At 41.3% G+C, this 25,523-nt stretch overlaps 3 protein-coding genes across 9 annotated transcripts in view; 2 read left to right on the top strand and 1 right to left on the bottom strand.

Moving 5' to 3' along the window:
• LOC131107927 (protein FAM13A-like) overlaps nucleotides 1-3,979 on the top strand; it is an 8,182-nt gene extending 4,203 nt beyond the window's left edge. The window contains exon 6 of one of the 2 annotated variants that reach the window (XM_058058452.1): nucleotides 3,836-3,979. The gene's annotated coding sequence lies outside the window, so the exon portion shown is untranslated. Of the gene's footprint in view, nucleotides 1-3,098; nucleotides 3,183-3,835 lie in introns of those variants that run through there. The other variant, XM_058058451.1, reaches the window with a different exon arrangement.
• Nucleotides 3,236-25,523, top strand: fam13c (family with sequence similarity 13 member C). 3 transcript variants are annotated; one of them, XR_009120364.1, is made up of 12 exons: nucleotides 3,236-4,043; nucleotides 5,891-6,122; nucleotides 6,201-6,330; nucleotides 6,410-6,491; nucleotides 6,617-6,843; nucleotides 6,952-7,035; nucleotides 7,382-7,486; nucleotides 8,297-8,475; nucleotides 8,547-8,648; nucleotides 10,945-11,970; nucleotides 20,113-20,191; nucleotides 24,747-25,523. XR_009120364.1 is itself a non-coding variant. In XM_058058445.1 (10 exons), the coding sequence occupies exons 1-10, from the start codon at nucleotides 3,815-3,817 to the stop codon at nucleotides 9,147-9,149; spliced, it is 1,497 nt and encodes a 498-aa protein (XP_057914428.1). In that variant the 5' UTR covers nucleotides 3,315-3,814; the 3' UTR covers nucleotides 9,150-13,034. The 3 variants fall into 3 exon arrangements, 1 of the variants encoding a protein (XP_057914428.1); XR_009120363.1 differs by having other exon boundaries at nucleotides 3,315-4,043; nucleotides 9,023-11,970; XM_058058445.1 differs by lacking the exons at nucleotides 20,113-20,191; nucleotides 24,747-25,523 and having other exon boundaries at nucleotides 3,315-4,043; nucleotides 9,023-13,034.
• Nucleotides 8,442-25,523, bottom strand: part of phyhiplb (phytanoyl-CoA 2-hydroxylase interacting protein-like b) — a 31,338-nt gene continuing 14,256 nt past the window's right edge. For 3 of the 4 annotated variants that reach the window (XM_058058448.1, XM_058058447.1, XM_058058449.1), the window contains exons 3-6: nucleotides 16,949-17,145; nucleotides 16,702-16,876; nucleotides 14,525-14,642; nucleotides 8,448-11,936 (exon numbers count right to left, since the gene is read on the bottom strand). In XM_058058448.1, the coding sequence (XP_057914431.1) occupies nucleotides 11,393-11,936; nucleotides 14,525-14,642; nucleotides 16,702-16,876; nucleotides 16,949-17,145 (1,034 nt within the window). In that variant the 3' untranslated portion in view covers nucleotides 8,448-11,392. Of the gene's footprint in view, nucleotides 11,937-14,524; nucleotides 14,643-16,701; nucleotides 16,877-16,948; nucleotides 17,146-25,523 lie in introns of all 4 variants that reach the window. The other variant, XM_058058450.1, reaches the window with a different exon arrangement.

The following is a 25,523-nucleotide window of genomic DNA, read 5'->3' as shown; positions in this document are numbered from 1 at the left end:
ATGGACGCACGCTCCTTCCTTCCTTCCTTCCTTCCTTCCTTCCTTCCTTCCTTCCTTCCTTCCTAATGGCTACGTCTCTTTCGCCGCAGGTTGTCCTCATGTTAGTAGAGATGCTTTTTAAAGCGTACCCTTATGTACACACATGTTGGACACTTAATTAGGTACACCCGCACGATCTCATGCAGGGGTGTCCAAACTTTTTCCAGTGAGGGCCACATAGTGACAAATGAAAGCTTAGAATTAGTATCAAATTTGCAATTATTTACTTTTTTGGGGGGATTTTCCAAATATTTCAACTTTTCTTGTAGTATTATAACTTTATTCACTTAATATTTTGACTTACTTACCATAGTAACCTTCCAAAAATGACAACCTTATTTTGTTTAATAAACATTTAAATCAAATTTTTATTAATATTTCCACTCTATGCAACTAAAATTACATAATTTTTTCCTCGGAATATTATGAGTTTATTCTTGTAAAATTGCTTTTTTTCTTGTGGTATTTTGTGTTCATTCTTGTAAAATTACAGCTCTTTAATTTTCCAGCTTTATTCTTATAAATGTTTTTCTTATAATATTTCTTATAATAAAATTTAATTTATTCCTATAATGTTATTACTTTTTTCCCTACATTATTTTGTTTAGCAAAATATTTTTTCTTGAATATTTCAATGTTATGCTACTGAAATATTACTATTATATATACATACGTACTACTATGACGATGTTATTCTTGTGAAATTATGACTTTTGATGTTTTTTCAATGTATTCTTGTAAAATTACTCCATTCTTTTTGCTTGCTTGTTCAATTTTATTTTTAGTATGTGCCACTGGCCAATAAAAAAAAAGCTATGTGCCACAAATAGCCCTCAAGCTGCACTTTGGACACCCCTGTGTTGAAGCATTGCTAAAATTGAATGGTGTCCTAAAAGCTGCATACTGTATTAATACTGTATCTTTAAAGACAGTACATTTTTGAAAGAAATTGTCGCTGCTCTCTAAAACTTTGTGTACTCATGTGAATGACAATACTTGAAGTAGCGGGTGTTTTAGCTGGTTGTTTACTCCATTTGCTTGTCAAAATAGGTCAGAATTCCCCCTGGTGAAGTTTACAGAGGATGTTTCTTTGCCCAAGTCCCAAGAGCCCTGCCTGACATTGCTGCTTTGCTTTGTATTAATGTGATGTGATGTCTGTGGACACTACAGTTGTTGTCCTCCTCCGTTGCCCGACTCCTTTTGCATTTGCTGTGACAAGTGGGTTATTAGAGCGGCGTGATGCTCACAGACATGCTTTTGATACGATTCCAGTCCAAATAACACGGCGCTGCCGCGGGTGGGCTCACGTGGCCCCTTTGACTGGCTACTTTGGGCTGACCTAGTATGGCGGGCGTCCGCAGAAGAGCTGCAGGACAGGTCGTCTCATTTCTGCACGGCTGATGTCGCAAGACTCACAGCCACGGCAATAGAAATACAGACCATGGGCGCCATGGTTGAGCTGGTAGGGTGGTTGTCTCCCACCCTGAAGGTTGCGGATTCGATCCTCTGTCCTCCCATCATCAGTAGGTAAAGGTACCAACAGTATCAAAGCAGGTGAATTCCAATTCTAATAGATCTTCTCAAGGGGCAATACTGTAGAAGTCAATATACAAGACTAGTGGTGGGAACGGGGTGGTCTAGGGCTGCATGAGTGCTGCAGGCACTGGGGAGCTGTGGTTCATTATGTACTGTGACATTGGGAAATAGGAAAACCATTTTTGTGGATATTTTGAAACATTTTAATTTTTTTAAAGAAATAATTGTAATATTACTACAACAAATTTGTATTTTTAAGGAAACAAATGTACTACATAAAGAGGGAAATCATTGAATTACAAAAGAGCAAATAAGTTAAGAAAAAAGTTGTATGGAGGGAAAAAAATCTTGAAATTACAAAATAAGATAAAATGACAGGAAATATGTATTGTAGTTGCAATTGTGCTACAAAAATAATGTAATAAAAAAAATCATAAATTTTTCATAAATTTTCATAAATTTTCAAAAATCACCAATATTGCTTTTATTATTTTTTTAAACAGTAATGTTAAAATTCATAGAATACAAATTATGTTTGTAAAAAAAAACATGCTGCCATAGTTGGAAAAAAAATACAAAAACTTTTTTAAAGAAAATAGTCACAATCTTTGTGTATTTTTTTTGTTAAAAATACTGTTAGAAAAATCATATATTTACAAGAGAAAGTACAGAAAAATCTCTAAATCCTACAAGGACAGTTGTTAAATTCCAACATAAATGCAAAGGAAACACAATGTATTTATATACAAAAAAGTAGTCATTTTAATACAGAAAAAAACTGACAAAACTACAGGATTTTTTTTGCAATTGTACAAGGGAAATTGTAAATAATGACAACAAAAATAGTCATAAAATAGCAAGAAAAAAAAAACTACAGTGAAAACTACAGTAATTGTTCCAAGAGTACAAATTGTGCTTGTAAAAAATACAAACTACAGTCAGTAGAATGATCATCCAAATTAAAATTTAAATAAAAAAAATTACTTTCCCCCAAAAATTTGTGTTAGAAAGTCATATTTACAAGAAGGAAAGTACAGAAAAATCTCACAAAAATATTTATATTCTGAACTTAAATTGAAAGGGAAAAAAAAATATTTTTTACAGAAAAAGATGCACAATATTAGAAATATTTTTATTAAGTTCTGATAGTAATATATATAGATATATATATATATATAGAGAGAGAGAGAGAGAAGCTATAGTAATGCATCCCAGTGGGCGGTGCAGGTGGAGAACAATGTGCATGTTTAATTATGGATCATGACACGACCATATGTTTTTATTGTGTACGTGCAGATTTAGGACCGCAGCACAGGCGCGGCACACGATCAGCGTGTCCGCTTGTCTTGCTTCCCTGACAGACACGCGCTGATAATTACAGGCTTGCCACGGTGACGCGCAGCAGAGCCATCCAACCCTCGCTGCCATTTTAGCCACATAAATTACCTTAAGGGGTATCTATGACAACAGGGCACCTTCAATGATCGTGTCATCCTATATATATATATTTTACACCTCCGTAGATGCGTGAGCTGGCCTGCTTGTGCTTCTATAGATGCCAGCCCCCCCCCCACCGGTGACGCACACGGCTGTGTTTTTTTATGAATGAACAGCCCAGGAGCGTGAGAAAGCAGCAGTTTGAAGCCGTGACGCCGCCGATGGGGAGGATGAGGATGATGTCACAGCACCTCCCCACCCACAACAGCCTGAAAGCAAACTGCTGTATCCCCAGCCTCCATGTTGGCGACACGGAGGCAAACATCTCTCCGTGACTCCCCTGCAGCGCCATCAAATCAGCTCCCTGGCTCGCTCTGACAACGTTGCCGTGGAAACCCCTCCTCCTCACGTCTCCTCTTCGTCCTCCTCGCGCGCACACACACCCACGCCGCACGCACCGACACGAGCGGTATTCCCGCCGCGCCCCTTCTTGCCGTGCCTGATGAATAATCCATGTGGAGGCAGCTCGGCAGCGGGAGTGCAGGGAATGCCGGCCGGAAGGAATGCCATGTGCATTTAGGGACGTGTCCGCCTGAGCTAATGGACTTCTTGGCTGGATCCCACACATGGATGCTGCTCACATGTGGGGAATCTCATCCTTCTGACTCGTGTTTGAGAAACGCTGCGGCCATGTTCGACGGGATGCTTGGACTGACCTTAACCGCTTCCTTTCACGCGCTAAACGTCGCGTGACACCTTCATCCTTATCCCTGCGGAGGACTTTAAGAAAGACACCTCGGCCATGTTCTGCTTCTGTTTCCAGAGCCCGTCCCTTAAGCTACAAGCCCTGGAGGCCGACACGGGACCCCCTCCTAACCCAGCGCCCGAGGACCCCAGGGACCAGAAGAACCCGCCATCCCACCCGCTGCCTCTTTTGAACAGGGAGCCGAGCCTGCATGCGGACCACATGCCGCTCCTCCACTCGCCTCCGCCGGCGCCAACGCAGGACGTAGTGGACCCATCACGGCTTGGTGAGTGCGTGAAATCATCTTCCTGAGCTTCCAGCACTACGCTGATGCATGGCGGCGTGTTTGTCACATGCACGTCACCGCTAGTGACATCACAACCGCCGCTTGGGAGGACAAGTCTGTTAACTTTATTATGAAACTACTGTGGTTCTGGTGGTGCCAATAGGAAGGACTCATGAGTCACTCACGACATTGCACCCACGAAAACAAGAGTGAATGTGGGTGCGTGGATAGGTGGATAGATGGTGCTATCTGTCAAACATATGCAGCATTTCTTGAAACACTGTCGTTCTAGCTTGTAGTTGAACAATGCCAGCTCACTGTTTGTATTCATTATAATGTATTTCAATGAATAATGAGGGTGGTTAGCGCGCAGACCTCACCGTGCATGCGTGGGTTTTCTCCGGGTACTCCGGTTTCCTCCCACATTCCAAAAACATGCTAGGTTAATTGGCGAAATACCAAATTGTCCGTAGGTATGAATGTGAGTGTGAATGGTTGTTTGTCTACATCAGCCATATGCCCTGTGATTGGCTGGCCACGAGTCCAGGGTGTACCTCGCCTCTCGCCCGAAACAGCTGGGATAGGCTCCAGCACCCCCGCGACCCTTGTGAGGATAAGCGGTAGAAAATGAATGATCATTGTTTTGTGACTATTGAATAATAAATGATATGTAGTACTCAGTAATGTTAGCATTAGGCATTCCTAATGCTAATGTGTAAGTTTTCAGTTAATGCGAGTGTAGAGCTGACTATAGGGGTGTTAGTGTTTGTCTAGAGGGCTCTAATAGTGCTATAAACCATATTGTAGATAACTTTTCTATGCTTTGTATGCTATACTCCGGTTTGTCTATATGTGCCCTGTGATTGGCTGGCCACCAGTCCAGGGTGTACCCCGCCTCTCGCCCCGAAGACAGCTGGGATAGGCTCCAGCACCCCAGCAACTCTCGTGAGGATTAGCGGTTGAAAATGAATGAATGAATTTATACATTCATGAAATGTCTGGTATTCTATATATGATATGAAATACACTACTTATACTAGATAATATATTAGACACACAGGGGGAAATTGCTAAGTATCAGTCCTGGATCGATTTCGCCGATACCAACCTGAATTTTAGTCAGGTCGAAAACTGAATCGGTGGTATCGCACATCACTAAAAGCTAGCCATAACCTAGCGTAGCATGCACAACATCACTTCTGTACCCTCTGTACACTCTAAACAGCAGCTGGCAACTACACAATCACAGGAACCGATACCGTAACAGCACTGACACCTAGTGACCAGTGTGGAGTACTACATATCACGTCTTTAAATGCGTCTTCTGAAAGCCACATATTTGTATTTTAGTTGACTGAGACATTTTTAGACCTTAAAGTGCTTAATTTAGGTCAAGAATGAATCCAGTTAGCTTAAATGAATAATAATAGACATTCAAAAATGTGTTTTATTTTTTAAAACTATAAAATAGTGAAGAGGAGAGTCGGCGACAATATTTTCATAATATTACACATTTATTCTTGTTTTTCTTGTAATGATGACCTTATTCTCATAAGCTTATATTGCGAGGGTATGCTGGAGCCTACCCCGGTTGACTTAGGGTGAGAGGTCTCCAGCCAGCCAATGGCAGGACACATACAGACAATCCCACGGCCAACTCGGAGTGGCCAGTGAACCTAACATGTATGTTTTTGGAATGTTGGAGTACACGGGGAAAACCCGCACTCGGCACGGGAACAACATGGATCTGTGGGATCCTTGTCAGGACCGAATACGTGCTTTCACCGCGTGACAGCCTTTCTTTCACCTTAAAGTTTGATGACTCATCGATTTATTTTGCCTGCCAGTCGCCGACTCTTCACGATGTGGTCCTGCGCCCGCCAACGCCGCTCCCCCAGGAGACGAGGACGCCCTGTCGAGCTCTCCGGGCTCCACCAGCAGCCCCCCTCTCCTCTCCAGCTTTACCACCAGCGAGTGCCCGGTCCCATCGCCACGCTGCCCCAACCTCAGCAGCAGTCTGCGCTACAACCTGGACCCCGACAGCGCCCCCTCTCCGCCATGCTCCCAGCACATCCGCATGTAAGATACACTTTTATTGTTACTCAAGTTCTTCACCGAAAGGTCAGTCATTTTTAGACGTGTTTGTCCCGCCCGTAGGGCGCGCTGCAGTGTCCGCGCAACGCCGGATGACGGCTCCTCGTCAGTGTCGCTGCTGAAAAGACACATCCAGACCTTGAGGAAGAGGATCAGGCAGCTGGAGGAGCATTTTGAGCAGGAGAGGCTGAAGGTGAACACCAAAGACAAAACGAATGAGTCACCATCCGTGGACGTGGGAAGTGTCTCCTCTCATTCCATGTTTTTCCTAGCCTTCCAATTACGACAAGACTGCACATCCAGAAGTTGCCAGACTCGTTACGGAGCTCCTGAAGAGCCGCAAGCAGCTTAAAGGTGATGCAAACACACCTTTATTTGTGATTAGCTTCATGAGAGCCTAGCGATGTACCTAATAATGTGGCCGATAAGTCTACTACCAAGCACATAAATGCCACGTCTTTCTGTTTCTGTGTGTGCAGAACTCAAATTATGTCACATGGAGGAAGGTGTCTTCAAAGGAGCGGCGAACCCCCCAGCAGACCTGAGCGGGAGCAACGAGAGGGAGGCGGCACTCTCGGGGCCCGAGCTGGAGCACATCAACAACAACAGCAACGCTAACAAGCCCAGCGTGGAGGACACGCTACACGTCATCACCAGCACGTTGAAGGACAGGAGACGGGAGCTCGGCCTGCCGGACAGCATCAAGGTCGGCGTCTCTCTTTGACAGGGACACTTTAAAAGGGGGACACTTTAAAAGGGGGACACGGAAGCCTTAAAACTGTCATGCTGACCCTGGTGATGCCTTCATGTGCAGGAGATGAACCATTCCCAGATGAGCTTGGAGAAGTCCAGCCTGCAGAAATGTCTCCTCTACTTTGAGAGTCTCCATGGACGCCCGGTAAGGCTAATCTATGATGTTTATGTCTAATCACAAACCTCATAGAAACCGGGTATTTCACATGATTAGAGCCCTCGAGACAGGAAATAACACCCCTATAGTCACATTTACACTCATGTTACCCAATATACCAGCCAGATCTGAGAAAATAAGATGTATTAGACATAAATAGGTATTTTCTGGACAGCATACTTCCTGTTGTGTGTGTCTTTAAATTGTTTTACACTTGTCTTACCCAATAAATAGACATAATAAAAGTAAATAAGCCATTTAAGATGTAAATAGTTTTGGGTATTTGATGTTTATTGTTGCCAGTATAACAAGTGGTTTCTCTTTGTGCTTTCAGAGTGAAGTCCACGAGTGTTCCGCCATCATGCCTTTCTATGAGCGCTATCACGTCCTCAAGCAGTTACTGCTGTCCTCCCCGTCCCCCACACTCATCACCACCATCGTGAGTACGCCATTTTGCTCAGTGGTTGTCATGTGACCACAACAATATTTGTCACATTAGAAGTCAGGTTATTACAAGAAATAACATTGCAGCTGTTTTCATTTTTTTTTCTTGTAATATTGTTTTTTTTGTTCTTGTAATTTTAAAACTTTTTTGGCAATTTTTTTCTGTAAATTCAAGATTTGTTTTGTCCTTTAAAGATTGCTACTTTTCTTATCTTAATATTATTTTGTAATATTGTGACTATTTTCTTTTTTTTTAATACATTGTAATATTTTTTCTTGTTATTTTAGGACTTTATTTTCTCTTGTACAATGATTTTGAAAAAAGTTTATTTTGTTGTAATTTCAAAACCAAAAAAACAAAAAAAATTCTTTAAATTCAAGATTTGTTTTGTCCTTTTAAGATTGCTACTTTTCTTATCTTAATATTATTTTTGTAATATTGTGATTATTTTCTTTTTTTTTATACATTGTAATATTTTTTTTTGTTAAAGACTTTATTTTCTCTAGAACAATTATTTTGAAAAAGGTTGATTTTGTTGTAATTTCAAAAAACAAAAAAAACATTTTTAAAAATTCTAAGTAGTAAATTATAACGAAAAAAGTACTTTTTAAGTTATAATATTAGATGATAAAATATAGTATCATTTTTATTCAGTCATAATCAAATCTGACCTGATTTTGGCCACCTCCGTTTTTGTACCTCTGCTGCCCTCTGGTGGCCTTGAAAGGCCACTACATGAAATTACACAGTCCCAATGGACGTCACTGAACTCTTGCTGTTTTTATTGTTTCACATTAATGAAAGGAGGAAGAGGAGGGCTCTGATGAAGAGCAATGCCCCACACCAGGAAGTATATCGTCTGGGTCGCCGTTGCCTGCTCTCCCCTTAGAAATGTCAGAAACACCTCTGGTGTCTCCTCTGGAGGAGGTCAAGTGTCTCCAGATGCAGGTGGTCACCATGGCAACACTCCATGAGGCCTCCAGGTAGAAGACATTGATATTTTATGAACTTGTTTGATGTGATATCTTCATTGTGGCGTGTTTTCGTTATGCAGATCGGAATTACTGGACCATCTGAGGATCACCCGGCTGGAAAAACGTCGGATTCATCGAGCGCTGCGAGAGTTTGAGGATCTTTTCTACACGCTGAGTGGCAGGTACCCACAAAAAAACACCCACACACACTTAAGTAAACATTTGCTTTTGAGTTTTATTCCATCTTTAAACAAACTCGGGAGCATTTTGGTTTGAACAATGCATCGTGTCAAGTAACAAAGAATAAAATAACAACAAAATCCAACGAAATCAGGAGAAAGGAAGGAACTTGCGTGGGAAAAATGTATAACGGCATCAGTCACCGATACAGCACAGAGAGCCGAGGAAAGACGCCAAGACTGCAAAGTGTACGCCATCCATGTAAATACAGTCATTTATCCGTGCTAACAACACACGCTGTACAACGCCATCCCAGTTAAGGCAACTTAGGGGCCGTCAACAAATAAGCCTAGCGTCCTCTTGTCTCCTCCTGCAGGGTTTGTCAAAAGGAGGACCGCGGCCCCATGGCAGACGAGTACTGCCAGTATAAGAACCTCAAAGCAAAGCTCCGCCTCCTGGAGGCTCTGCTCAGTAAAAAACAGGAAACAGCCAAGAGCAGCTGAGCTTCTCACAGTGGAGCTTTTAGTCTTGACAAACAAAAACAAAAGAACCCGAACAGGACTTGAATGAGCTCGTTTGCACTTTACAGGAAGATGGAAGTCCAAAAAGCACAAGATGAAGCAACGTGTATGTCATGTAGCGTACTAGCGTACTTTATTGTACATGATGAGTAATGTCAACATTAGTGTAGGTGTATTTATGGCACTTTGCTAATTGTTTCTTATTCTTATTCTTATTGTTGTGAATTATGAGTCTGCTTAATAAAGGCAAAATAAAGGCATCCAATCGATGAAGGGGTACGGGGGCCACACAGAAAGGCAAAGGAAGAAATGGCAAATGGTGAGGAATCACCGTAAAGTTGGTCAGATTGCGGGGAAAAATGGCAAAGTTGGCAGGTGTATCCCACCTGGGATAGGCTCCAGCATAATCCCAATACCAAGTGTGGACAAGCATTTTAGAAAATGAATGAAGCCAAGTTCTTGTAACGCTAGGAGAATTACATCAGACTACAGTATGTGGGGAAAACTGTAATATGTAAAAAATATAATAATACAAGAATCATATTTTTTTCATATATAGTATTAGTCATATAGGCAAACATTATTGTTGTTCCAAAATTGTTCCAAACAATCAAAAAAAAAGTCACAATATTAATGAGGAATAAATACTTTTTTTGAGGCTCCACAGTGGACAAGTGGTTAGCGTGCAGGCCACACAACTCAGAGACCCGAGTTTGATTCCACTCTAGGCCATCTCTGTGTGGAGTGTGAGTGTTTTTTTTTGTCTATATGTGCCCTGTGATTGGCTGGCCACCAGTCCAGGGTGTACCCCGCCTCTCGCCCGAAGACAGCTGGGATAGGCTCCAGCACCCCCTCGACCCTCGTGTGAATAAGCGGTAGAAAATGAATGAATAAATGAATATTAATAATGAATACTTTTTTTGAGTCTCCATAGTGGACGAGTGGTTAGCACGCAGGCCACACAGCTAGGAGACCCGAGTTCAATTCCACTCTCAGCCATCTCTGTGTGGAGTGTGAGTGGTTGTTTGTCTATATGTGCCCTGTGATTGGCTGGCCACCAGTCCAGGGTGTACCCCTCGTGAGGATAAGCGGTAGAAAATTAATGATTAAATACTTTAAGGGGGGGGTCCACTTATGTTAAAGTAGTAATATTCTGAGAAAGAAGTCATATTTTCTTCCCAAGAAAAAAGTTGTATTATTACAACAGAAGTATAAAAATGAAGTAGTAATATTATCAAATATTATTAAATCTTCATGTTATCAGACGCAAATTATTAAATTACAAGAAAAAAAGCAACATACCGTAAATAAAAAGACAAAGTTTTCATTTTATAGTTTGACATTATTCCTGTAATTAGCATTTTACTCTCATGGGTTAATTTCCCCCAGAATTCCTCGTTGTCGGTGTGGCCCTGGTACTCCCGTGTATGAAATGCAACCAACCTTTCAGTCCTTCATTGTTTGACTTAACGGAAACGAGTGTACTGTGTGGTGTTTTTACGTTCACGTTGACCAACGATGTGAACATGAACATTATATTGCATCATCACGTCTCTCCCTTCATTCGCTTGACAGGAATCCCGTTCAATCTTAAATGCTGTCTTTGACATGAATCACATGTGTGTGTGTGTGTGTGTGTGTGCACTTCTGGTATATATAACTATATATACTGTGTATCTACATATGAATGTATCCATAAAAAATAAATATATTTTCACATTTATCCCACTGAACAGTTGTTGTTTTTTTTCCCCCTTTCCTCTTTACGCTACAACAGAGACGGTTGCCACGGCAACGACACCACCGCAGTACTCCCGGTACACTCATGCTGCACGAACGACGGCCTCATGCTCGTTAAAGGTTAACGCAGATCGCCCATCACTTTACAGGCTGTTGCGTTCACTGACAGTAGGATTGCACAGCTTTTTTTTCTTTTTTTCTTTTTTTATACCTTTGGTTGGATGCTGCAGCCTTGGGGGAAACTGTAGTACCGGTTCATGCCACGAGAGGGGGGTGTAAAGAAACGTTAGAGAAGAATAAGAAACAAAAAGGAGGCATTCATGAGCAAAACAAAGAAGCAGCCATGTTAGCGACGTTTTTTTTTTTTTTTTTACATGGAAGGACTCTTATTTTGAAACATTGATGATGCTAAGTGATGTGTGTGTTTAAATCAGCTGCTTCATGCATGTTGGTCAGTGCACTAGGAAGTCCGTCCCGCATCCTCGCTAGCGTCCCACGCTGATGTTGCAGGTCTTGCAGCTCGGGTCCTTCTTGGCGTTGACGGTGGACAGACTCATCAGCTGATGCCCGCTGATCTCCGCCACCGTGCCCCGCGTCAGCTCCACGGGCTCCGTGTAGATCACCTCCAGGATCACGTCCTGGGCGTGATGGAACACCAGGCCGCCGTCGCCGTCCTCGCTCCGCGTGCACGTGAGGAAGCGGTTGTTGGCGATGTCGAGGGCGGGGAGCCTCTGCTTGCAGAAGTTGTCCCCCTGGGAGCCTTTGGGGGCCAGGACCAGGATGACGTAGTGGTACGCCGTGTACATGCAGTAGAAGTCCCCGAAGTAGAGGTTGGTGTCGGGGTTGAAGAGGGCGTCGGCCTGGACCTCAAAGCGGTGGCGTCCGTAAGGGGAGTCCTGGGGGGGTTTGCCCGTGTTGAACTCTGTGTTGCAGCTGAAGAAGAGACCCTCCAGCTTGCCGCTGATTGGAGACCCATGGCTGCCGCTGTTGTCCTTCACCGATGGAAGCATTCGGTTCTCCTGCTCCTCCCTGGATCATGATCACATCCCGTATTTAATATCAAGTAAGTTTGGTTTGATTGACAGCTGTCCAATATTATTCATATGCACACTTGCAGAGCTTCCATCCATCCATTTTCTATGCTGCTTATCCTCACAAGTATGCTGGAGCCTATCCCAGCTGACAGGGGTACACCCTGGACTGGTGGCCAGCCAATCACAGGGCACATATAGACAAACAACCACTCACACTCACATTCATACCTATGGACAATTTGGAGTCCACTTGCAGAACCCTAACCATAAACCCTAAACCCAACACTATAGTCCATCCATCCATTTTCTATGCCGAGGCGGGGTACACCCTGGACTGCTCGCCAGCCAATCGCAGCCCATCACTATAGTCCGACTGAAAATCCCTACCCTTATCCTTAAGGTGAAGAACAAAGGTCAACCCTAAAAACCTAGTCCTAAATCCTAATCACAAACCCAAACCCTGACTAAAAATATTCACCCCAACATCAAATCCTGAACAAAAAGCCCTACCCTTGCCCTGAAGGTGAAGAACAAAACCCTAACCCTAATGGTCATCCCAAACACAAAACCTTAAACCGAAACTTAAAACCTGACTCAAACCAAAAACATTAATGTTAAATCCGAAACCTAAAACTCTTAACCCCCAATCCAAAAACCTAACCACAAACCCAAACCCGGGCCAAAAATATTCACCCCAAATCCCGAACAAAAAGCCCTACCCTTGCCCTGAAGGTGAAAAACAAAACCCTAACCCTAATGGTCAACCCTGACACAAAACCTTAAACCTAAACTTAAAACCTGACTCATACCAAAAACATTAACCTTAAATCTGAAACCTAAAACTCCTAACCCCCAATCCAAAAACCTAACCCTAGATCTTAATCACGAACCCAAACCCTGGCCATAAATCCTAAACCCAACACGAACCCTGACTGAAAAGCCCTACCCTTAACAGAACCCTAATCCTAAACTTAAAACCTGACCCATACCCAAACATTAACCAAAAGACCGAAACCCAATCCGAAAACCGTTTTGTTGGTGTCAGGTTTGGGTAAAATGTTACCCCAACACAAAACCCATACTCAGAGCCTAAAAACTAAAACCCTGACCCCAGGGGTTCTTCATCCTGAAGGTGCCGTGCCGAGAGGATCGCATTATGAATTATGAATGAAATAAACAGATCTGCGGCCTCCACTACGGTAAAGACATTAACGCTGCCAGGGAAACAAAAACCCCAAATAAAAGATCATTTCGTTACGACAAAGAACAGGAAACTAAAAACAGTCAACCATCCGGGCTGCCGATATTTCCCCTCAATTATAAAACCATCAACCTCTCACATCCATACTGTCCATGCTTTATGGGCGTCATTAAATAATTATTCAGCTCCCACGCGGGGCTTCGTGGAGCAGCAGTAATGGTGATCTCCACCTTTAATGGAAGCAACTTTGACGAATCGCTTACACCAGACGGGAAATGGGCGATGCTGAAATAAACTCCGACTAAATATCGAAAAGCATAAAAATGATACTGAGCAAATAATCTGCATCCACGTGTCCTTTTTATGGGAGTCATGAAAGTCTTTTTGCATATGGAGAACCACTAATGACTGATCCATTTAAATATACGGACTCCACGGACAGATGCACTGTCTTGGTATCATCCCATCAGTTTAATGTGCGCATCAATCAATAGCTTTGTTCTTAGAACAGCGCACTGATACTAAATCCCTGGCTTGAGGTCACATGAAGCAGCGCTAGGAAGACCAGTATTAAACGGTTTAAAAAGGATACAATGTTTCATTAAAATGCAAAACAAGCAGCCTTGAACGCCCACGCAAATTCATCTAAGAGGTGGCGTTGAGGTGAATTCAGGAAGTGAATTACTGTGTCGTGTTCATGACATGTACCAGTTATGATGAAGATCATGTATCATTGAGTAGCATCTTGTAACATTGAGCTATTGACATTCACAGATAGGGCTAGACAGGGCTAATGGTCAAAAATACAAAACAAACCCTGGTTTTCCACTAAATTAAACACAAATTCTTGGTTTCCTGTTTGTTTTAGAACATGGCTTCTTGAGACTTTTTTGTGCGTCCAGACCCGATTGACGTCTCCACCAAATTTGGTGACGTCCTGTGAAACTGGTGGCACGGGCCAATTCTTTTCCCCAAGTGCTACTCAGTGAGTTTTGGTTGTTTGTGTTCGAGACCACTAAGTAACGAGTAAGGAAATCAAACAATGCACAACGATGCAACGACTTAAAAATAAAAAAAAATTAAAAAAACTCTATTAGGAAAGCAGGAAGTGAACAAATGTAACAGTTACTGATTGTAAAAGTACCAGATGGAGGGGTAGGATTTAATAAGCTTTGCTTCTTCCTACTCCTTTTGGACATGTGGAACTGTGAACTGATTATGGGATGCATTCAATTGTAATCTGATGCATGTTCAAATGAAATTAAACCATTACCATTCCTAAAATCTTTTGCCAGACCTGACAGGCGTACACATTTTGGTGTAAAAATAATAAAAGTGTTAATAAACATTAACATTGTGAAATGCAGTGATTGGCAGCATACCTCGCTTGATCAAAGTATTCTTTATTCTGGTTCCTGTAGAAGACGGAGAAACGCAACATGCGGCCGGAGATGGCGGCGGCCTTCTCCAGCAGCTGGTTGAGATGCACAGTGGAATAATCTAGAACAAAAAAAAACAGGGAAAAGCAGGTGAAGAGAATCATGTGACACAGTAAATAGTCTTAAGTATAGGCAGGTATCTAGCCAAACTACAGATAAGATAATATAAGACACAATATAAGACATAATGTAAGACATAGTATAGACTCACATATGATAGGATTGGGATTTTTTTTACCTCTCATCAATGTAACAAGAGTGCCACCTAGTGACCAGTCTAGAGTACTACATATCACATCTTTGAATGCATCTTCCGCATGCCTTATATTTGTATTTTACTTTATTTGGTCATTTTATTCCCGAGTTCAATCCCACCCTCGGCTATCTCTGTGTGGAGTTTGTGGGTTTTCTCCGGGTACTCCGGTTTCCTCCCACATTCCAAAAACATGCTAGGTTAATTAGCGACTCCAAATTGTCCATAGATATGAATGTGAGTGTGAATGGTTGTTTGTCTATATGTGCCCTGTGATTGGCTGGCCACCAGTCCAGGGTGTAGCCCGTCTCTCGAATGAAGACAGCTGGGATAGGCTCCAGAACCTTGTGAGGATAAGCGGTAGAAAATGAATTAATTTAATTTAATTTAATTTAATTTAATTTAATTTAATTTAATTTAATTTAATTTAATTTAATTTAATTTAATTTAATTTAATTTAATTTAATTTAATTTAATTTAATTTAATTTAGCAAAAAAAAAGGTTGCATATTTTGGACTATTAATCCCTGATTACACAACACAGCAGCAACAGAACCAATGTTGTCACTGCAGTGAAGGCGTAAACTGCTTAGCTAGCATTCCTAGCATTGATGGCAACAACAACAACAACAATAAGCCAAGTGGAACACACCGACGTTTCATCTGAGTGGTTCAACCCGTATTTTAATTAAAGCGCATGTAAAGGTAGATCCAGCTGACCACTCATTAAATGCAGCTATTGCCTAAAAACATAGCTAATGTTTTAATGACAGCGGTTAATTCATTAATGGAGGCGTTCATGAATCTATGTTGTACACACCGTGTGTGGTGAATAGCATGCTATGTTGTAGCTTGCTGCATTTTTGTGCTGTTTCATGGCCAGCTGGAGCCTCCCTTCCCTTCCTCCCTCCATCACATGACCGGCTGCCTCCCCTCCCCTCCCCTCCCCTCCCCTCCCCCCACACCAGCAACCTCCAGCTGCATTAAAGGCATCGACCTCTGCATGGGATGATAAACGACACAGCTTCCCCTCTGTGCTTTCTTTAATCCCTCGCTTTTTGTTTTGACTTTACCATCACCGTCCTGTGCTTATCCTAACAAATCCTGCTAACGGACAGCTAAGTGCTTGCTTCTCTACACGTATGTCACGGTATGTCACGGTATGTCACGGTATGTCATGCCAGGGAATAGAAAGTCAATCATTCATTCATTAATTTTCTACCGCTTATCCTCACGAGGGTCGCGGGCATGCTGGAGCCTATCCCAACTGTCTTCAGGTGAGAGACGGGGTACACCCTGGACTGGTGGCCAGCCAATCACAGGGCACATATAGACAAACAACCATTCACACTCACATTCATACCTATGGACAATTTGGAGTCGCGAATTAACCTAGCATGTTTTTGGAATGTGGGAGGAAACCGGAGTACCCGGAGAAAACCCACGCATGCACGGGGAGGTCTGCGCGCTAACCACTCGACCGCCGTGCAGCCCTCATTATTCATTTAAATACATTATAATGAATACAAACAGTGAGCTGGCATTGTTCAACTACAAGCTGGAAGGACTAATGCTGAAAAGAAATGCTGCATATGTTTGACAGACAGCACCATCTGTCCACCTATCCACCTAGACAAGTTGGAGTCGCTAATTAACCTAGCATGTTTTTGGAATGTGGGAGGAAACCGGAGTACCCGGAGAAAACCCACGCATGCACGGGGAGAACATGCAAACTCCACACAGAGATGGCGGAGGGTGGAATTGAACCCGGGTCTCCTAGCTGTGAGGTCTGCGTGCTAACCACTAGAGTTATAAATGCAACACCAAATAACGCCTTCCACCCAGCTGGGATCTCCTTGCGACTCACCAGCCGTGCAAAACTCGATGATTTCACTCCACTCAGACACTGCGTAGTCCCCGTCGGTTTGTTTGGACGCCGTCTGCACGGCCACCGTGTACTCGGTGCGTGGGCTCAGGAACCAGTGGCCCCTCACCGTCATGGGTAGGGGCACCGCCTTGGCCACCAGCTTGGTGGGCACATCCTGGCGGAAGATGAATGACGTTAGGTAGTGTTGGTCGAGTCGAATGATTGACAGGCGGCGAGGGTTTCTTACCTTATGTTTGAACTTGTTGGAGTTTTTGTTCTCCTTCTTGTTGAGGTCGATGAAGTAGTGCGTGATGCGTTCCTTTCCGCGTTGCTCCATGTCCCAGCAGATCTTAAAAGAGTCGCAGGTGATGTTGCTGATCTTGATGCTCTGAGGAACGGGCAGCTCCTCCATGTCGGAGATGGCGCCATCCTGGGATTTACTTCCTGTGTAAACAATAACAATAATGATGACCACAGAGCGTTGAAGGCTGACATTTGAAATCCATTCATTCATTCGTTTTCTACCGCTTATCCTCACGAGGGGGTGCTGGAGCCTATCCCAGCTATCTTTGGGCGAGAGGCGGGGTACACCCTGCACTGGTGGCCAGCCAATCACAGGGCACATATAGACAAACAACCATTCACACTCACATTCATACCTATGGACAATTTGGAGGCGCCAATTAACCTAAGTTGAAATATTAAAGAAGTTGCCATAAAGTTGTAATATAATAATAAACCAACTAAATCTAAAATTATAGTAGCTTCGGAATGTTAAATATGAAAGAAATATTATGGGAACAAAGTCCAAATATTGGAAGAAGAACATGTAGTATGAAGATTCATTCATTTTCTACCGATTTTCCTCACGAGGGTCGCAAGGGGTGCTGGAGCCTATCCCAGCTGTCTTCGGGCGAGAGGCGTGGTACACCCTGGACTGGTGGCCAGCCAATCACAGGGCACATATAGACAAACAACCATTCACACTCACATTCATACCTATGGACATTTTGGAGTCGCCAATTAACCTAAGTTGAAATATTAAAGAAGTTGCCATAAAGTTGTAATATAATGATAAACCAACTAAATCTAGAATTACAGTAGCTTTGGGAATGTTAAATATTAAAGAAATATTATGGGAACAAAGTCCAAATATTACAAGAAGAACATGTAGCATGAAGACAAACAACCATTCACACTCACATTCATACCTATGGACAATTTGGAGTCGCTGATTAACCTAAGTTGAAATATTAAAGAAGTTGCCATAAAGTTGTAATATATCTAATCTAGAATTACAGTAGCTTTGGGGATGTTAAATATTAAAGAAATATTATGGGAACAAACTCAAAATATTACAAGAAGAACATGTAGTATGAAGACAAACAACCATTCACACTCACATTCATACCTATGGACAATTTGGAGTCGCCAATTAACCTAGCATGTTTTTGGAATGTGGGAGGAAACCGGAGTACCCGGAGAAAACCCACACAGAGATGACCGAGGGTGGAATTGAACCCTGGTCTCCTAGTCTGCGCGCTAACCACTCGTCCGCCGTGCCGCCCGACATTTGAAATCTTCACAGATATTCTCTCGTTCCGCTTTTATGTCCGCTTTGGGCTGCTGTGATGATTCCACACCCCGTTGGGCCACTTAGAGTGTAAGCAGCAGTTGCCATGGCAACACATCAGCCCCTCACAATACACAATACGTACATGTTTCCCACAGCGTCAGCGGCATTGAATATTTCAAACCGATCCGCTCGCTACATCTTTGAGCAGCAATGAGGGAGGAAAGGACATGCGCAGGTTGCAAGCACGACGCCGTGTTGCTTGAAATGTGATCTTTAGACGACAACATAGGCGGCCATATTTAACAATGTTGAGAAACACATTCAATTAATTCATTATCACCAATAAGTCCAGGGTGTACCCCGCCTCTTGACTGAAGTCAGCTGGGATAGGCTCCAGCATACCTTAGTGAGGATAAGCGGCATAGAAAATGCATGGATGGGAGTTAATGCTTATGTAGGCCACACAGTTGGGAAATCAGGAAAATCGGGAAGACTGTCCATAGGTATGAATGTGACTGGGAATCTGCCCTGTGATTGGCTGGCCACCAGTCCAGCTTGATTTTTTTTTTCACCAAAGTGCAAAGCGAGGGCAAAGAAAATGTCAAAACACGGCCCAGCGACCCCGTTGTGGAATTTCGATGAATATAGACTTTGCGTCACACATGGGCGACGCCCCCTTGGCATGGCAACAATGTGTTGGCTGTGCACGATCCGCTCCATGAACGCACCAGCGTGTGTGTGTGTGTAATGCAAAGAATGCAAGAAAAGAAGAGGTCAAACAATAGTGGGAGCACTCGAGCGCGGCGCATCCCATCTCCATTCATCCGCTCGGATTAAAAGAACAATCCCGTAATTGGACTGTCACTCTCTCTCTCTCACACACATTTTGGTGAACATCCTGATGCTAGGTTATTGCTCTCAACACATTTTGACAAATTTTATACAAAATAAAAAATTCCAGAATCAAACTGTCAGCATCATAAAACTTTTATGTCCATTCTGGTGTAAAAGTTGCTACTTTTTCTTAAACTTTGAACCCAGCGATGCTGCTAATTTATGGCTGTATTATGATCTTGTGATATATATCTCCTTTACTTCAGAACTATGACAAATTGTTTAAATCCTGTGCTGCTCATGAGTCAGTAGCATTGCTTTGGCACGAGCCAATCACAAGCTATGAGAAAACTCGCAAGCTTGTCAACCCATCTGAAATTGCAGGAGGTTATCATATATAATATATATAGGTTATTATATATAACAATATAACAGTCTGATTCATGGTGTCATGTTATAGACACTAAACTCATCACACAACAACTTAACACAAACTTAAAACACTGCGGAATATACAAACATGTACCAATATGGATTCATTCATTCATTCATTTTCTACCACTTATCCTTACAAGGGTCGCGGAGGTGCTGGAGCCTATCCCAGCTGTTGCCAATTAACCTAGCATGTTTTTGGAAAGTGGGAGGAAACCGGAGTACCCGGAGAAAACCCATGGATGCACGGGGAGCTCATGCAAAGTCCACACAGAGATGGCCGAGGGTGGAATTGAACTCGGGTCTCTTAGCTGTGAGGCTGTGAGGTTAACCACTCCTCCGGTATGCAGCCCCAATATGCATTTAAAATTCAAAAAACCTATTTTAAAGCTTTACCATAATGCATTGTGTCTGAGGAAGCATTATTGGGGTGCTGCAATGACATCAGCCTCCCTCTAATGACGGCTTTAAATGGCTTTGCACTCATGATACGCAATATAGTAGACATAATAATAGGTAATAAGCCATTTAAGACATAAATAAAACTCCTCTTTTTGTGTGTGTCACAGTAAATGTGTTCCCCGCTGGAGCTGAATGTCAGGCGGACAGACGTGTGGAGGACAAGAAGTAACGTTGAAGGGTTCTTAGGTGAGTTTTGGCTTGTCATGGGTTACAGCCCTAACAGTAGTCCAAGTTATTATTATGATTATTATGTTATTATGTTATTATTAATATATTATATTATTATTATTATCGGTATAGAAAATTGATGGATGTTATTATTATCGTGCCTGTTGTGAAATAATTTAAATGTGCAATAAATGCCTGTTCTGGCGATCACGTACGGTGCACCAATTACTGACACCTAGTGGCCACTGTAGAATACTACATTCACTACATTGTACCTTGTGTTTGCATTTGAGTTAGTTCAGTTGTTATGCTTCATTTAGGCCAAGAATACATACAATTTGCTTAAATATACAGTTAGAATAACTATTATTATTATCATGGCTGACTTGAAGTCTGAGGTTTTGTAACTTAAAGAGGTGAAATGGAGGTTCCGCTGTAATCTAATTCATCCTGGCTTGCCAGTGAATGTGCTGGGGAATAAATGTTGGAGCTTGTCAAGATGCATCACGCAGATTTGTTGTGCACGCATGCAAAGAAGCGGTTTTAGGGCTTTCTTTGTGCTTTGTAAACAAGCCATACGATGCGACAGCACTGTTATTCGTGTCTTTCTTTGCTTCTATTTGGCTTTAAAAAAAAAGAAACAAAAACGGCTTATGCATAAAAGACTTTTAAATGAGTTTCTAACAGGAATATGATCTAAATGCATCATCTCTCTCACTTGTTTACTTTACTTTTGAGAGACGAGGCGCTCAAATGGTGTAGTCATATCAGGCATATCACCGCTGACCCATCCCGAGATAGCTGAGACCACCACTTTGTAAAAAAAAAAGAAAAAAGAAAAAAGGCTTCGCTACACATCTTAATGTCCATGTTTTAATTAACATTAAAAACGCAAGTGTAATATTGTGTAAATAAGTCGCTTCGTACTTTAAGTTTCATCAATTAAAAATGTCATGAAAATGTAAAAAAACATATTTTCCGGACTATAAGTGGCACTTTTTTTCATAGGTTGGCTGTTCCTGCGACTTATACTCCAGAGCGACTTATAAATGAAAAAAGTGTTTATGTTCCATAAACACTGGACACCTTTTCTGTTGACCTTGACCTTTTGGTCAAGTAGTTCAAATAAATTACCCGCAAAAAATGTGACCTATACTCCAGTGCGACTTATGTATGTTTTTTTTCTACCTAATTATGCATTTTTGGTCTTGTGCGACTTATACTCCGGAGCGACTTATAGTCCAGGAAATATGGTAAATGTAAAATATATATTTTTAAATCAGCAGTAATTTAAAAAAAGATAAAATATTTGTAGAAAAAAAAAGACCGTATTTTCTGGACTAAGTCGTACTTTTCATAGGTTTTTGTGTAGCTGAATAAGCATTGTGTTAGCATATCTTACACCTATTCAGCCTGTTCTCTATTCTTTTATTGTTAGAACTTGCCTTCCAAGAGGACGTAATGTCTGTTTTGGTCAAGTAGTTCAAATAAATTACCCGCAAAAAAATGCGACTTATAATCCAGTGCGACTTATGTATGTTTTTTTCTACCTAATTATGCATTTTTGGCCTTGTGCGACTTATACTCCGGAGTGACTTATAGTCCAGAAAATACGGTAATTGATTGTTATATTGTTAAATTAGCATTTTCATTAGTAGTGCTGATTTCATGATTTGTCGGGATTAAAATTTAACCTTTGACCTGTCTTGTCTGGACTTGACTCAGACTCGCATATCTATACAGTCGTCCCTCGCTACATCCCTGTTCGAACATCACTCCCTCGCTCAATTTGTAAAATAAATTACCTGCAAAAAATGCTCCGGTGTGACTTATGTATGTTTTTTTCTACCTAATTATGCATTTTTGCCCTTGTGCGACTTATACTATGTTATTGTGTAGCTGAGGAACTGTTAAACGTGTTAGCATATACCGTTAAACGTGAACATGAGCCTGTTGTTTTGTGTGTTATGATGTCATTGACACAAAATCTTCAATTTGCAAATTACCGTATTTTCTGGACTATAAGTCGCTCCGGAGTATAAGTCGCACAAGGCCAAAAATGCACTACTGATGAAAATGCAAATTTAACAATATAACAATCAATTACCGTATTTTTTTCATTTATAAGTCGCTCTGGAGTATAAGTGGCAGGAACAGCCACCCTATGAAAAAAAGTGCAACTTATAGTCCAGAAAATACGGTAATTTGCAAATTGAAAATTTTGCGGATTGAACTTGAAGACCAAAAACAGCCATTTATTCGGTCAAAGCAACTTATTCGATGACATCATAACACACAAAACAACAGGCTCATGTTCACATTTAACGGTGTATGCTAACACGTTTAACAGTTATTCAGCTACACAATAACACTCTAACAACAGGAAAAATAGGTGTCCCTTATGTTAAGGTAATATAATAAAGAACAATCCCAGGAGGACAACAAGCAAGTTCACCAAGCTCCCGATCTCATTTGACATCATTTAGCTGTAATGTTGACTCCTCGGTTCATGTAAGTCAGTATGAATGAACATTTAAAAACAATATATATTGTATGTTGTGAAGTGCAACTTCCAACCTCCGGAAAATACATGAATTCAATAAAAGGACCTTTAAAAAGCTACTCAATCCATACAATCACTCCAGTCCACATCCCAGTTTGGACTATGACAGCTTAAAAAGCGAGCAGGAAAACCCAGACAGCGGTCTCAGCACCTTGCTTCAGACATTTCATCTTCTTGCTGACCTTCCACGACTAATAATAAGGTAATCACACATCCGGCTGTCAGCCAAGGAAATGGAAATGTATAACTCCGCAGACTCCAATACATCACGGAAGTCATCTCAGAGCACAGCAGGTCCAGACCAGACGCTCGTATTTTCATTTACTGAGATCCAACAGTCCCTTTGTGAGCGAGCGGAGCGTTAGAATGACTTTCAAACTCTATTCTGTACTTCTAATCGCAACCACATCAATCCTCTGGAAGTATCCATTAGTAGGGGTCATTAGGGGTCATCTATTAAGATCATCATCATTATTATTATTATCATTAGAAAGTCCATCACCAGTATGACAAAACATGGCTGATTCTCATCCTGTAATGTCACAGTCGGCTTAACGCAAAGTGACAGGCTCTCTTATCACATCACACATCAACGTCGGAATGTAGGTTAATCCATAACTTGCCCAATGTGGGAACGTTAGGAACTGGGATGGTATGGTTTGTTTGTTTCAGACATGATTTATAAGTTGCGTTGAGGAATATTATTACATTTGCACCGGTCAACATTCTCTATGTGTGTTACTGATTAAAATTGACCAAAAAAAATGGTACAAGTGGAAAAATAGCAATACATGGTAATGGTAATGGTAATGATAATGGTAATGGTAATGGTTTAATTTCATTTGAACATGCATCAGATTACAATTGAATGCATCACATAATCAGTTCACAGTTCCACATGTCCAAAAGGAGTAGGAAGAAGCAAAGCTTATTAAATCCTACCCCTCCATCTGGTACTTTTACAATCAGTAACTGTTACATTTGTTCACTTCCTGCTTTCCTAAAATAATTTGGTTTTTTTTGTTGTTTTTAAAAAAAAATTATTTGTAATTTTTTTTTGTCACGTACCGAAGTACAAGTGGTTATATTTGTTCACTTCCTGCTTTCCTAATATAATTACAGTTTATTATTATTATTTTTATTTATATATTTTTATTTTTTTCTAATTTTTTAAGTTTTGTTTTTTGTTGTAATTTATTTTACTACAGTACAGTATTTTTATTTTTTAACTGTTACATTTATTCACTTCCTGCTTTCCATAATACAGTTTATTTTTACAATCAGTAACTGTTATATTTGTTCACTTCCTGCTTTCCATAATACAGTTTTTTTTTGTTTTTTTTTTAATAATGTACCTTGTACCGAAGTACGAGGTGATATGAGCATCCAATGACATAATGGGTACCATAGTAAGTGTCAATATAGTGATATATATAGCACATCATGACTGGTTCAAGACTCTTCATCCTTGTATTTAGCAATAATACATCGATAGTTAACATTACACAGAAATAGATTTTGATGGACAGCCAATCAGATTTATTTGGGTCTTTTTTGTTCCAAAAGTCTCAGGATCTTTGAAGAAGAACGTGCAAACTCCACACAGAGATAGCCGAGGGTGGAATTGAACTCGGGAATAAAATGACCAAGTAAAGTAAAATACAAATATAAGGCATTCGGAAGATGCATTCAAAGATATGATATGTAGTACTCTACACTGGTCACTAGGTGGCACTCTTGTTACATTGATGAGAGGTTAAAAAAATTATAATAATCCTATCATATGTGAGTCTATACTATGTCTTACTATGCCGAGGGTGGAATTGAACTCAGGGCTCCTAGCTGTGAGGTCTGCACACTAACCACTCGACCACCGTGCAGCCCCATAGGATCCAACAGTGTAAAATGTATTATTATTATTATTACTAGCGAGCTTCACCAGGACCACTGAAAGTCCAAATGAACGCCTCCCTGTATTGCTGCTGAAGTATCCAGTCTGTGGGACTGCAGGTGAAATGCATGGCAGCCACAGCTTATCTACCAGCAATCCTCCAGGCGCTGTCAGGATGAAGGATGGAGGAGGATGAAGGTCAGGCTGGAGAAGTAGGAAATTAACCCTTAAACGTCGCCGTATGACTCAAGTTTTACGGTGAGTAAGACTTCATTGAATTCACTTTGTTGCATCACCTTGAACGCCGTGGAATTACTATCACGACTGTGCACGGAATAAATGCACAGCGGAGTGTCAGGGTTGCTCTTTTTTTTTTTTTTAGCTTGCTGTCAAAAAGTAGGAGAGTGCGGACGGATCAATAAAAACCTTGTTAACATGCAAACACATCCCCCCCTTCCTAATGTCTGTCCCTGCTACCATCAACTGTAGTCTACCGTCATGGGGGGGAGAAAAGAAAAAGTCATGGATATTTCTCAAAATTATATCATTGGACTAACTTAGGTTTGGTATGTGTTCTAAAAATGTCATCCAATACTTCTCTACAAGAGAGGAGAAATATGATCTCAGGGAAGAAGTACATTTGAAACACTTCTATGCTAGGACTACGTTAAAAAGCCATAGCATTTCAGTATGTGGAATCAAACTATGGAATGGATTGAGTAAGGAAATCAAACAATGCAAACAACGATGAGCCAATTCAAGAAACAATACAAGCAGTTGATGTTTGCTAAATACAAGGATGAAGAGTCTTGAACCAGATAAAAATAGAATTAAAAATAAATAAATAAATAAAATAAAAATAAAGTAAAATTAATGAAATAAATTACAACAAAAAA

The sequence above is a fragment of the Doryrhamphus excisus genome, chromosome 20, assembly GCF_030265055.1.
Source record: "Doryrhamphus excisus isolate RoL2022-K1 chromosome 20, RoL_Dexc_1.0, whole genome shotgun sequence".
Taxonomy (NCBI): Eukaryota; Metazoa; Chordata; class Actinopteri; order Syngnathiformes; family Syngnathidae; genus Doryrhamphus; species Doryrhamphus excisus.
The sequence above is the reverse complement of the archived record's forward strand: the minus strand, read 5'-3'. Positions and strand labels throughout refer to the sequence as shown.